This window comes from Hipposideros armiger, unplaced genomic scaffold (assembly GCF_001890085.2).
Source record: "Hipposideros armiger isolate ML-2016 unplaced genomic scaffold, ASM189008v1 scaffold_17, whole genome shotgun sequence".
In the NCBI taxonomy this organism is placed as follows: Eukaryota; Metazoa; Chordata; class Mammalia; order Chiroptera; family Hipposideridae; genus Hipposideros; species Hipposideros armiger.
In genome coordinates, this window is record NW_017731367.1 from 7,774,481 (window position 1) to 7,788,535 (window position 14,055).

General features: G+C 53.4%; 1 protein-coding gene across 1 annotated transcript in view; it reads left to right on the forward strand.

Annotated features, from left to right (window-relative positions):
* The window catches only part of SNED1 (sushi, nidogen and EGF like domains 1), a 73,576-nt gene that overhangs the window by 16,034 nt on the left and 43,487 nt on the right, over positions 1–14,055 (forward strand). The window contains exons 3-5 of the mRNA XM_019628462.1: positions 8,456–8,743; positions 12,996–13,136; positions 13,824–13,986. Coding sequence (XP_019484007.1) covers positions 8,456–8,743; positions 12,996–13,136; positions 13,824–13,986 — 592 coding nt within the window. The remainder of the gene's footprint in view (positions 1–8,455; positions 8,744–12,995; positions 13,137–13,823; positions 13,987–14,055) is intronic.

Genomic DNA, 14,055 nt, shown 5'->3' on the forward strand with positions numbered 1-14,055 from the left:
CCCCCCACCCCCACCCCACACTGGCCCTTCAGAATTCTGGGCTGGACGCGGGATGTCCGAGGAGGCCCCCTGTCCAGGTGAGAAGCCTGCCAGCAGCCTGCTTGCTCAGCGCCTGGCCCCACCACTTCTCTGCTGTGGTCCCGGCCCTGCCAGGCCCTGGCAGGGGAACAGGGCCGGCTTGTTCTGCGTCCTTCCTGGACCCCGGGCTCTGGGCCCACATCCCGTGGGGGGCCAAAGAGGAGAGACGGAGGAGGCCAGCGGGCCTCTGCACACAGCACACCTGAGAGCTGGGTTTGCACTTCAAAGGCAGGAAGGGAGTCCCTGTCCGGCCGGCTGCAGGAGCCACAGCAGGAACAGGACCAACAGGGAAGAGGGCGTGGGGTGCAGGGAGGGGCAGTGCAGGCAGGTCCCCCACCCCCGCAGGTGGCCCACAGCCCGGGCAGCCCCAGGGCCCCCGCTGCAGCCTCCTGCCGACGCTGCCCCCCCATCCACAGGCGCCTTTCCCATCTGTGACTTCTCACCCTTACTCTGTTTTCCTGAACACATGCAGACAAGACAGCATAACGTGCAGCACGAGAGCCAAGTCAGCAAGCCCCTGAGAAGCCCCCACCGTGCCCCTTCCCAACACACCCTCACTCCCTGCCCTCTGCCTGTACCCCTAACTTCCTCTGCATAAAAGCGCGTGTCACCTCCGCTCCCAGCTGTGTTTAGGTTGGTTCGCCCATGTGCTCCTTGTCACTGCTGGGCGGTGGATGAATAGCCAACATGCTGTCTCCGTCTCACGGATGGACATTCGGGGCTGTTCCTAGTTTTGGACTATTCTTAATGCTGTTTATGAGAATTCTGGCATGCGTGTCCCAGGACCGTCAGCACACGCTGGGTGGCGGGCACGCTGGCCGGGGGACGGCGGGTCGTGGTGGTGCCTGTCCGGCTTTATTAGACGCAGCGGCGTGGGGTGCCCGCCGCACAGCTCCCTGGCTGAGGTCCTTTCCCTACGTGAGGCTGAGCTCATCTCCGCACACTCACTCTCCACGGGACCGGTGCTGCTGCGGTTCTCTCCTAGTCACCTTTTCCTCATTCACTTCTGGGAGTTCATTATAAATCAGGCCACAAGTGTTGCAAAAATTTTTATCTGTTCTGTGCCTTAACATTCTTTAATGGGTCTTCGGGTGAATTCGTAATTTTAATGTAGTGCAATATATCCGTCTTTATTTTCATGGCTAGAGGTTTCTGTGTCTCATTTAAAGTCACCTCCAAAGCCATGACTTTAGTCCCCCACGTCATTCTCCAACACGGTCATTGCCATGTTGTCTTGTCACTCACACTGATGCACCTAACACCCCTGGACTTGGGATTTGTGTGTGGCACGGGGTCAGGTGCATATGGGCTCCCCGTTTAAAGAAAAACAGAACCGCTGCAGCCCCTTTTGTTGACAGGCCGTCCTCTCTCTGGGCCCCACGGCTGGGCCGGGGTCATCTCTGGGCTCCGTCCCCTACTCGTCTGCCCTGAGCCCAATCATGTGGGTGACGGGTGAGGATGGCATCATAAGAGATCTCGGGGCTGTCACAAGAAGTCCTCCCTTCTTCTTCTCAAGAGGGCCCTGGCTGTTCCTGGCTTTGCACTGTCATGAAATTTAGACTCAGCTTCTCAAGTGACAGACACACACGCACATCTGCTGGGGTTTCTGTTGAGACCTCAAGTACATAGACCCAAGCGGGGTCCAGGAGAGAGCACAGGCCCACAGTTACCCAGCTCGTCGTCAATGTTCTCAGGGAAGTCTTAGAACCGACTGCACAGAAGTCTTTGCACCTCTTACCAGGTTTATTCTTAAGTACTTGGTGCTTTTTATGCCATTTGTAAATGATGTCTTGTCTTTAACTTCTATTTATTGAGCGTCACAATCGACTTTTTCATTTTCTAATTTTTGTATTTAACAACCAAACCAAACTTCCTATCAATTTTACTAAATTACCAGCGGACCTTTTGGGTTTTCTACACTCACATTCTTATCGTTCTCAGCCAATGACAGTTGTGTTCCTCTCTTTGTAATCATTTTATATTTGGATTCGTTCTTTGCCATGCTGGGTTGGTCAGGTCTCCAATAGACTGTCGAGTACAAACGGTGTCATCAGCGTCCTCGTCTTGTCCCTAATCTCAGAAGAATCTCAGAAAGAAAGTGCTCTGTATTTTACCACCAAACATGATGTTTGCTCTCTTTTATTTAAAGATGCCCTGTATCATATTAAGGATGTTCCCTTATATTCCTCGTATTCTGAGAATTTTTATCACAAATGGATGTTGACTTTTATTAAATGCCATCTCTATACCTTTTAAGATGATTATAACTTTACTCTGTTAAACCTGTCATTTAAATTAAATGGTTTTCTACCGTAAAGCCTAGCTTATATTCCCAAGAAAAACCCAACTTGTTAATGATGAATTATTTATCCTATTTACACACTCCTAGATTCTTTTTGCTAATAACTTAAGACTTTGGCAACTTTTAAATAAGTGAGATTGGCTTGTTACTATCCGCCCATGTACTCGCCTTGTCAAATTTTAGTGTCAAAGTTGTATGCTCCACATACAATGAATTCTTCCATTTAGAAGAGTTGATGCATTTCTGGAGTTATTTCTTGAATGTTTGGTAAAACTCACTGGTGATGCCATCCAGACCTGGAGTTCTCTTGGTGGGAAAATTTTGAATATTGATTCAATTTATTTAATGATTATAAAAATTAGGGTTTTTATTTCTACTCACATTTGGTAAGCTGGGTTTTTCTAGAAAACTTTCCATTTTATATTCAATTTCAAAGTTCTTAAAGTAAAATTTTCAAGGTCTGCAATTTGACGGCGCCCTCCTTACAAGCCAGCATTGTTAGCCTGCCATGGGTTCCCAGGTGTTGGCAGAAGCCCTGAGGTTCCTGGGTCAGAAACCCTGGACTGTCGCTCACACAGCAGGCACAGTGGCTGTGCTGGTGCCCCTGACTCTCCACGTCCTGTGGGGCAACCCAGAGGGGCCCAGGCAGAGGCTCCCTACACTGTGGGCTTGTGTCACCGAGGAAACCCTGAGCTCAGGGAGTCCCTCTCTTTCATAGCACGCCTGCTCTCTGTGTCCCCAAGGGGGCCAACACATCCCGTCATCCCTCAGGCTAATCTCTGCAAACGACATTGAGATATGTCCGGAGAAAGCAGACAGAGCCCGGCGTTCTTGGGACACTCAACAAAAACGCAGAGGCCCAAGGCCAACTGCCTCTCCCCACAGTCTGCCTCCTCGGCCCCACATGTTCTCGGCCAAACTCAACTCTTCACGTGAGTCGGCCATGCCGTCAGCACTCTCGATCAGACCAACAGGGGCCAGGACCAAATCGGTGTCCTTTGTCTTGCAGCATATTTAACTGAGGCTACTGCTCCCAGGCCTGCAGGTGGCCCTCAGCCACGCCCCCAGTGCCACTGCAGCCAGCTCTGCCTACGTCCCACAGATGCCCACGGGCCTCACTTCCCAGGCCAGGCTGTTATCCATTTGACCCATGCGAGAAGTTCAGACTGTCCTGCTAATCTGATTTCATCGCCAGTAGTTACAGAAGCAATAAATGGGCCATTAGGGTAACCATCTCATCCTGCTTTACCAGAACCCTCTGGCAGTCCCAGAGACCCCCTCAGTTGAAGGTAGACCAGGATGGTGGTCTCCTAATCCTCACCCCCACGGAGAGCTGCCCTGTGGCGCTCTCCCCCACATGCCCACTCCAGCTTGAGGTCTGTCATTGGCCTTGATGTAGATCGCTGCCACACAGACATGGTTTGGTTACGATCCATGGGCCATGTCACCGAGCATTTGCGCCTCTGTCACCACACATGACATAACCCCAAACCAAGTACGACTTCGGGTCCCTAAGACTAAAGCAGGTCGTGCTGTCCATGCGTTTGCCTGTGGGGACCGCAGGGCCGACGTTTGGTGTCAGGCTCGGCAGAATAGGCTGTGACTGGCAATGTCCCCGTGGTTTTTCCATTTCCGTAGCACAAACAGCGATGGCAGAACCCAATACAGGTGCTGCCTGACCCGGGGGCCGAAGGGACTCTGCCAGGTGCTGGGTCTGTGAGCAAGGGGCAGTCATTGTCCCCCAACCCCGCACGCCCTGCTCAGGGCCCCTGTCACAGCCATGACCAGTGTGCCCGTCCCAGTAACTATTACAAACTTCCTCCCCGGACACCCCTACTCACACCTGGAGGGTTTAGGCGCAAAAACAACAGGGGCCTTGTGTAAGATTTAGACACCCTCACCATGGACCTCTGTAGGTGACAGCAGGCAGTGTCCTTAGCCAAGTGGTCCGTGTCTCTATGACCAAGACCGCATCGGTCCAACAGAACCCAGGGGGCCCAGCCAGCATCCAGCTGGAATCCCGTGGCCCCACCAGGCTGGCCTGGGGATGCTGTGAGGGGACAGAGGGGCCACACAGGGAGGTGAGGGGGGAGTCTCAGAATAGGCCTGCTGTCCCCTACCAGCCCCTCCCTTTTGTCCTGATCATTACCCAGGCGGCGGCCCATGAAGACGAACCCTTTGTGAGGACAGCACATTCTGTAAGCAAACCTCCCAGCCAGGCACGTGACCAGGGCAGAGGCTTTGAGGTTGACTTGGGCACCCAGGACCCAGCGGTACCAGATGCCTGTGGACAGTGGGGAGTGTGGAATGTTCACTGGACACTTGGCCTTGGCCAGTGTGGAGTGGCCTTGGAGACTATGGACATGTCACTGCCACGCAAACGATCCAGGACGTCATCAGGGTGGAAGTGGTATGGCGGGCGGGCTGACCTGGCTGGAGCAGTGAGACCCCAGTGGCGGGCCTGGGAGGGGTCAGAAGCCCTTCCCAGGGAGGAGCGAAGCAGGCCAGCGCCTATGGGAGACAAGCCCAGTGCCCGGTGCTGACGTGGCCTCAGCAGCACGCAACCCTTCTTCTCCGGGTCCATGCTGGTGGCTGGGCTTCTGGTAGGAGGCGGATCCAGGAGGCAGTGGTGACCTGGGGGCACCTCCATCGGAAGCTTGGTCCCCGTCAGTGCCATCAGAGGACACCCCTTCCTGTGAGTGCCCACACAAGTGACCCAGACACGAGTGTCTCGGCGGCCAGTTTGTTCCTGCATTAGCCGGCCCAAAGTGGGCGTCCTTAGTGCCAGGCTGTGCTTTTCCAAGCGGCAGACCAGCCGGCAGACAAGGCCAGCAGGGTTTTCGGTACATGGTTTTGGCCTTGCGGCCATTAGGGCTCTGACGCGCCACTCAGCCCTGAGCTCCATGCAGCACGTGAGCAAGGGGCACAGTCAGATGAGGGGTCTGCAGAGGTCAGCCCCCGGAGCCTGGCCCAGGGCCCAGCCAGTGAGCGAGGAATGTCGTCTGCATGTTCAAAGGGCTGTAAAAACGAAAAGGACGGAGAAGGGTATGCGATAGAGACCGTACGTGGCTCAGAGGGGCAACAAGACCCACTGTGTGGCCCTCAGAGAACAGCCTGCGACGCCGACTTCACCAAAGGGCAGTAAAAATCGGGCACATCTGGTCCTGAAAGCACCCCACAGCCAGAGTGACGCTTCCAGTTCTGCCCACAGCGCTGGCTGGCCTGTCGGTGAGCTCACCGCGTCCGGGCTGTGGCTGGATGCCTGCTGCCGCCCAGTGGACGCCGTCAGGTTCCGGCTTAGCTGGACCATCCGCAAACCAGGCAGCTTCTTAGGGGGCTCTCTGGGACTCAATGGCCCACGAAGCCAATGAATGGCTTCGCTGAATGCTAGAGAGAGATGAGGCTCCCAGAGGCCGCTGCCATCAGGTCATGTAAACCAAGGTCACTCGGCACCTGTAACATTTCCATCCGGGCCCTTCCTGTTAGTAGTCAAGTCCCAGTTGACCCGCCCCAAATGGGGATATTGGACCAGAGAATCACAAGGCTCTCACCTTGGGCCAGTAGCACCCCAATTTTAAATGCGGCGTAGTTGGATCCTGCCACAGGCAGGGGGTGCTGCTGGACTGGGACCTGTATCAGCTCCAGCTGTGACTGTCCACTCCTCCAGGACTCTGCTGAGTTTCTCTGGAAGGGTGTGGGGATGCGGGCTCTGTCGTGTCCTCTGACCTCTGAACCCACAGCACCCCTAAAAGGAGAACGCTGCCAACTAACTGTTCCCACAATCACTGTGCAGGTTACACTCCCAGCAGCAGTGCACAGGGGTCCCGTGTCCCCACATCCTCACCAACACTTGCTTTTGTTTGGCGGGGGTGGGGGGGCAGGTCATTGTGGTTTGATTTTCATTTCCCTGATGATCAGTGATGTTGAGCATCTTTTCATGGGCTTGTTGACCACTCCTGTATCTTCTTTGGAGAAACATCTATTCAAATCCTTTGCCCATTTTTGCATCAGGTTGTTTGGGGTTCTACTGCTGTTGAGTTGCAGGAGTTTTCTATACATCCTGGATATTAATCCCTTAATAGATATATGATTGCGAGCATTTTCTCCCATCTGTGCGTTGCCTTTTTATTCTGCTGATAGTGTTTTTTGATGCACAAAACTTTTTTAATTTTGATGAACTCCAGTTTGTCTGTTTTTTTCTTTTGTTACCTGTGCCTTTGGTGTCGCAATCTAAGAAATCGTTGCCAAATCCAATGTCATGAAACTTTTACCCTTTTTTTCTTTTGAGTTTTAAATTTTTAGCTCTTATGTTTAGGTCTTTGATCTACTTTGAGTTAATTTTTGTATATGATGTTAGATAAGGGTCCAACTTCATTAATTTGCTTGTGAATTTCCAGTTTTATTGAAAAGACTGTCCTTTTTTTATTGAATGGTCTTGGCACCCTTGTTGAAAATCATTTGACCATATGTGCAAGGGTTTATTTCTAAGCTCCCTATTCTATCCCATTGGTCTATCTGTCTGTGTTTATGTCAATGCCACCATGGTTAGATTACTGTCGCTTTGGGGTAAGTTTTGAAATCAGGAAGTGTGAGACTCCCAATTTTGTTCTTTTCCAAGGTTGTTTTGGCCACTCTCTTGATGAAATTTTAAAGCTGGCCTTTTATTTCTTTGAACATAGTGAAGTTAGTTATTTGATCGTCTGTGTCTGTAATTCCAATATCTGGTGTTTCCCTTTTTTCTGCTTACTCCTGTTAGTGGTGTCAGTTCCTTGTGTGCCCGATTATCTGACGGTGTCCTGGGTTTTGCACGTAAAACATTATTTATGGGACTAACCTGAGGCATAAGATGATGCCACCTTCCTCCAGAGAGGGCTTCTCTCTGCTCTATCTGGAGCCTGGAGACGCTGCCTGTCAGTAACCACCTTGGTCCAAGGTCCAGGCCTGTGGTGCCCTGGACGGCACCGGTGAAGGGAAGGCAGAGTGTGTGTGTGCGCAGAACTCTTCACTTGGGGTGCTCCCTAACCGTGAGGGGAGGCCTGAAGAGTCCCAGCTTAGTGGGGGTACTGGGCTCCCCGTCTAGAGCTGGTCTGAAGGCTGACGCCTCTCCCTCCATGAGGCCACTAAAATCACAGGTGTGCTCTGTGGCTGTTTCTTCTAAGCCGCAGACGCACTTACTTCTGAGTGCCAGGCTCACCTCTAGCGTCCGTGTCCTCAACTTGAAATCTGCACCCCTCCCTCGCTTGTTTACTGTTTGGCACCTTTAAGAAGAGAGGCGTATTTATCGGTCTTTTTTGTGGTCTGGGTTACAGAGCCTGCCCACCCCCATGGAAAAATCCCAAGGGTCTTTTCTAAAAGCACAGTTCTGACCGCGGTCTTCCCAGGAGCACACGAGGACAGTCCAGAGCCTGGCTCTGTGATCATTAACTCATGAACCCCCACCCCGCACTGCGAGGCCAGAACCAATGTTCGCCCGTATCGGAGGGGCACAGAGATGCAAAGCCTGTGCCTTCTGGTTGCACAGTGAGTGGGGGGGCCAGGTGAGGACCAGCTGTGTCCAGCTGCAGAGGTGCTGCTCCCCCTCTTCAGGAGCCTTCCAGGGCTCCCACGGCCTGGAATGCTGAGCACAGAAGCCCCATTGGGTCATCGAGACCCTTCCAGGCCCCCCTAGCCACACTGGCCTGCCCACCTCCGCCTCTGCCCTGTGGGCACTCCTCCCCTCACACCACTTTCCAGATCAGAGGCAGGGCCTGACCCTGCCCTCCTGAGGCCCCTGGCTGGGGCGGTCCTGAGGAACTGGGGCTGCTGAGAAGGCCCCCCAAGAGCAGGGCCCACACTGGGGTCTACCCGGCCCTGCAGCACAGCCCAGGGCCCGGCACTGTACCACTGTACCAAGGACACGGCCTGTCTGGGAGGGGATGGAGCAGGTTGAGGGGTCGCCTGTCTGGGACCAGGAACTGTCAGGCCATCCAGAGGCTGCCTTGCTCAGGCTGGCTCAGCCTCGCTTCAGAGGGGGCCTGGTGCCGCCCGCCGCCCACAGCCCCCATCGGTCCCCTCTCTGGCTTCCTGTCCTGACAGGTGAACAACAACGGGATCATCTCCTTCCTGAAGGAGGTTTCTCAGTTCACCCCGGTGGCCTTCCCCATTGCCAAGGACCGCTGTGTGGTGGCGGCCTTCTGGGCAGACGTGGACAACCGGCGTGCAGGTAACGTGTTCTACCGGGAGACCGCTGACCCGGCCACGCTGCGCAGAGCCACAGGGGACATCAGGCGCTACTTCCCCGAGCTCCCGGGCTTCACCGCCACCTGGGTTTTCATCGCCACCTGGTACCGTGTGACCTTCTTTGGAGGCAGCTCCTCCTCCCCCGTGAGTTTTTGTCCTGGGTAAGGGAACACGTGCAGGTGGGGCCCAGGGTCTCCCTCCAGGGCCCCGCCTTGCTGAGTTGGGTCCAACGCAGTTAGTGGTCCATGCCCCAAAGGAAAAAATGGGGCTCAGGCCTGGGAGTCACTCACCCGAGTCACAGAGCTCGGTTGGAGGAGGACGAGGCTTTGACCCTCCCCGGTCCTCCAGGAAAACCCCAAATGCCCCAGTAGAGAAGCGAGTGATGTCAGGGTTTCCACTGGGAGTGCATCAGTACACAAGAGTTAAACAGGAAGTTATCCTGTCCTATCCGTTAGCCCTTGATGGTGCCAAACATCAAAAAACCCGAGAATGACCGAGCACCTTGCCCAGCATGGAAAGTTCTGGCGGGCAGGTCCCCTTATTGAGGAGCGCAGCTGCCCCCTCCTGTGGGGCACAACCACGCATGAGACCAGTCACTCTCTAGAGAAGAGCCGCTGGGTACAGAGTGGCATTTTCAGAGCTGTTTGTTCACTCATTTAATAAAAGTTTGTTTAAGGGCACCTCTGGTGGGCGGGCACTGGGGAGACAGCCCTGACAGAGCAGACAGGACACACCTCTCCTAAAGGGTGACACAAATGACTGAGTGGTAAAGATGCCAGGCACCAAGTGCCCAGCACAGCCCAGCCAGCAGGGAAGGGCTCTCCCTGAGACTGTTGTGCCAGCCAGTGGGCGGGGGCTTGGCCACATGGGGGCCTGTTCAGAGCAGCCATTAGGGGCGGACGTGACTGGGCAGCAGGAGAAGAGACAGAAGCAGTCAGCACAGCGCCTGGCTTCCTGTCATGTGCACTGGGGTGGGCGGGGTGCACGGGGGCAGGTGAGGCCAGCTCAGGGTTGAAGGGGTGCAAGTGACAGGCTAAGTCCCGGGTGTGCTGAGGTGACTGTGCACAGAGAGCATGAGGACATGGAGCCCGGGGTCCCCAGCAGTGGGACTCAGGGGAACCGTGAAGTTAGGGAGAAAGTCGGGGAAGGGGTGTATGAGCCGAGTGACGGGATACTCACAGACTGAGCTCTCCAGCAGCTGAAACAGAAGGAAAAAGAGAAAGAAAGCAGGTAGTTAGCAGCTATCTCCAGAGTGAGACACTCACTGTTGGATTTTTTAAAAGGAGGGTGACAATGAATCAGGAAAGATGGGCTGTTTCTGTAAACAGCACCACAAATAAATTTTCACACCAGTGAACTTCTGTTCGGATGGAGCCCACTGATATTTTGTAAGTTTTGTTTTTTATTATCACCAATTTGTAACACACTTTGTAACAAAAAGCTTTAAAAATCTATAATTCCACTACCAAAAGGTAATGCGGTAGTTACCTTTTAAATTAAACATTTCCTAGCGTACATTGACCCACACTTTACAAAATAAATAGAAACGCCAAGAACAAGCTCTTTTGTGAGTTTTTTTTCACTCAGCAACATTATGAGCTTTTTCCTCATTCTTACATGTTCTACATCGTTTTAAAAAGTATTATTTCACCTCTGCAGATTCATTTTACCTAATACCTTTATGCCTGGGAACCAGGAGGGGCCCAGAGAGTCGACAGAGGGAAACTTAACCTACTGTTTTCAAACTCGCATCACAAGTCCTTTAGAAAATACTATCGACGTCACTTCCTCATAAGACAAGGAGTCAGGATTGAGTTTGGGCTGGACATGGGGCTGTAAGCTGGGAGACTTGGAGAGCCAGCCCTCTTTCCAGCAGCACTTCCGGAAGCAGGTTGATCAACAAACAGTGACAGTTAAGCTCCTCACTCTCCTCAAACGCATGGGCCTCACCCACTCGCAGGGCCGGCCGCAGCCCTGCCCTTCCCTGGACTCGCCTCTACCCGCCTTCACGGCCATCGCCTCCTCGTGGTCTCCAGAGCTTAGCACTAGGCTTGCCTTCCCAAAGGCGAGCGCCCAGTCCCCAGCTGCATGAGCCCCTACGAGGAGAGCCAGCCTGTCCTGTGAAGCTTGAAGCCAGGCACTGACGTCTCTAGCTGTGAAACTCCCAGATGCATCTTCTTCCAAGATGAGGCGGTTTTGTCTACACTGAAAACCTGTGGTTTGCTGCAGCCACCTGCATGAATTCTCTTACTAGACCTTCCGGATAACTTGCTACTTCACCTCGCACTTTATGTTGTGGAGACGGCTTCTTTCCTTAAACCTCGTGAACCGACCTCTGCCAGCTGCAGGCTTCCCTTGTGCGGCTTGTTCACCTCTCAGCCTTCACAGAATTGAAATTAGAACCTTGCTTTGGATGAGGCTTTGGCTAAGGGAATGTTGTGGCTGGTTTGATCTTCTGTCCAGACCACTAAAACCTTCTCCATATCAGCAACAGGCTGTCTCGCTTTCTTACCATTTGTGTGTTCACTGGAGTAGCGCTTTCAAGTTCTTTCAAGAATGTTTCCTTTGCACTGACAACTTGGCTAACTGCTACAAGAGGTCTAATTTTCAGCCTGTCTTGGCTTTCCATGTGCTTCCCTCACTAAGCTTAATCATTTGCAGCTTTTGATTTAAAGTGAGACACACGCGACTCTTCCTTTCACTTGAACACCTAGAGGCCGTTGTGGGGTTATTCACTGGCCTAATTTCAACACTGTTGTATCTTAGGGAACAGGGGGGGCCCAAGGAGAGGTAGAGAGGGGCAACAGCCAGTCGGTGGAGCAGTCAGAACACACACAATATCTATTGATTAAGTTTGTCGTCTTATATGGGCGCAGTTCCTGGGCACCCCAAAAAATTACAGTAGTAACATCAAAGATCACTGACTACAGATCACCATGACAAATAAAGTAATAATGGAAAAGTTTGAAATATTTTGAGAATTACCAAAATGTGACACAGAGACATGGAGTAAGCACATGCTGTTGGGAAAATGGCACCTATGGACGTGCTGAATGCAGGGTTGCCACACACCTTCAATTTCTAAAAAGCACATTATTTGCAAAGCACAATAAAGCAAAATGCAATAAAATGAGGTGTTCCTGTGCACCGTATGATCTCCTGCCACATGCAATGTCCGCACATCGGCCCAGGGTCGGCCGCATCCTCAGGGGCAAGGGCCCTGAGAAGGACACTGACGCCCGCGTTCATTGTGAGATCATATCCTGGCATGTGTCTCTAGAAGGGAGGCTAATGCCTGCAGAATGCCGAGATCCCCCTCAAAAATGTAACCACGCATGCTCGCATGAGCCACAGCAGGTGTGCCCATTTCTCTGCACCGCAGTCACGCACACTAGCTTTCCCCCTCCTTGCTAACTACACAGGCTAAAGGGATGTCCCAATGCTGAATTTGTCCGAGTATTATCAGCTAGTTGTATTCTATTGTAATGAGTCTATGCACACAGCCTTTGCCAATTTTTCTGTAATCGTTTCGGTCTGATTCTTACTGATCTGTATGTAGCTCTTCCTGAATTAAGGACGTCATCAGTTTTATCTGCCTCACATTATAAATACACTTTTCACTTTGCTGTTTGCCATTGAGTTTGAGTTGATGGCGCTTTTTTATATTCAGAACTTTTTGTAGCCAATGTATGAATCTCCTTTTTGGTTTCGCATTAACAAACGTCCTTCCCCCAGAGGCCCTACGGTTTCATTTACAACTTTACTTGATTCGAATTTATTTTCATGAGTTATGTAAAGCTCTCATTTTATTCTTTTTTTTTTTTTTTTAGAATTTCCTATTTGTCCTAAGATCCTTTGATAAACGATCCCACCCTTTGCCCTAACTGAAATAGCACCTCACATATAGCAACTCACTAACATTTTGGCGGAATAGAATTCCATGAAAACCATAAAACCTAATTATTAAAAACAGTTTTCCTTGATTCCTCTTTTTGTCTCTCCCCTGTACTTGCATGTTCTTGTCCTATTCACTGAGGCAGTTTTGTGGATTTGGTCACATAAGCACTAACGCTGTGTGCCCCCGTCCCCCGCAGGGGACAGTGTCTGCTCCCAAAGTCCATGGGCCCCACATCCCCTCAGTGTGCTTCACTCTTTTGCCAGACAACAATTATTGGGGAGGGACTGGCCTGTGCCAAGGCCTCAGGCACAGGGACACAGCAGAGGATGGAAGATTTGGCCATCGAGGTCCTGCCCTGTGTCTAACCAACCGTCTAGTTGGGGAGGCAGACGAGGGGTCAGTGGGTGATGACAGTGTGCAGGGCTGGGGGACCGGGCAGGGCCTTGGAGCAGGGATGAGGGGCTGCAGGACCCTGTTCAGGTCCCCCCTCCTTGGCAGGTCAACACGTTCCAGACTGTCCTCATCACCGATGGCAAGCTCTCGTTCACCATCTTCAACTACGAGTCCATCACGTGGACCACGGGCACGCACGCCAGCAGCGGAGGCAACGCCACTGGCCTGGGGGGCATCGCGGCCCAGGTAGGGGCCCCTGCTCCCCACTTCCAGGGCTGTCACGAGCTGATGAGGCAGGCAGACCCCCCCACCCCACACACACACCCTCACACTACTGGGCAGAGGCCAGCGTGAGGCGGTCCCAGCCTCTCACAGCCCTGAATGACAAACACATCCTTGTGCCCAACGCACCTTTGTCCTGACCCACAGGGCCTGGCCTCTCAGATTCAGGGGTCCTGGAATCTCTGACTGCCCCTGGGTCTGGCCGGGCTGTAGCTCAGGGGACTGTGGCCAGGAGGAAGTCCCAGGTGTGGAGGACACGGTCAAGTGTCAGCGCCCAGGGGCGCCTGCAGGTCCTTCTGGCTGAGCACGACCCCCCCCCCATCTACTTCCGCCTCAGGTTGCACTCGCTGGGCCTTAGAGGTGACCCAGAAACAAGCAGGCAGCTGCAGGAGAGTGCCAGGACCCAACAATGTTCCCAGCCATCAGGGCCTGGCCGGGAGGCTGCTGACCAGAGCAGGGACAACGTGTGCTCTGTTTTGGGGTGCGGGGAGCAGGGAGGATACCCCTAAATCTTAGAGCTCCCGGGCTTACAAGGCCTTCTCCCACATGATCTCTTTGACCTTGGCTAACCGGGGGACATGGGTGTCAGCAACACTAGGGAGCCCTGCGGACCCAGCCCACACCTGCCCTCCACTCTCCACACCCACCCAGGCCGGCTTCAACGCGGGGGATGGGCGGCGTTACTTCAGCATCCCCGGCTCACGCACAGCGGACATGGCAGAGGTGGAGACCACCACCAACGTGGGCGTGCCCGGCCGCTGGGCGTTCAGAATCGATGATGCCCAGGTGCGCGTGGGGGGCTGCGCCCATACAAGTAAGAGGACAGAGCGAGCGGCTCAGGGCGCGGGCGGGGCGGGGCGGGGCCTGTGGAGGGCGTGGCCGG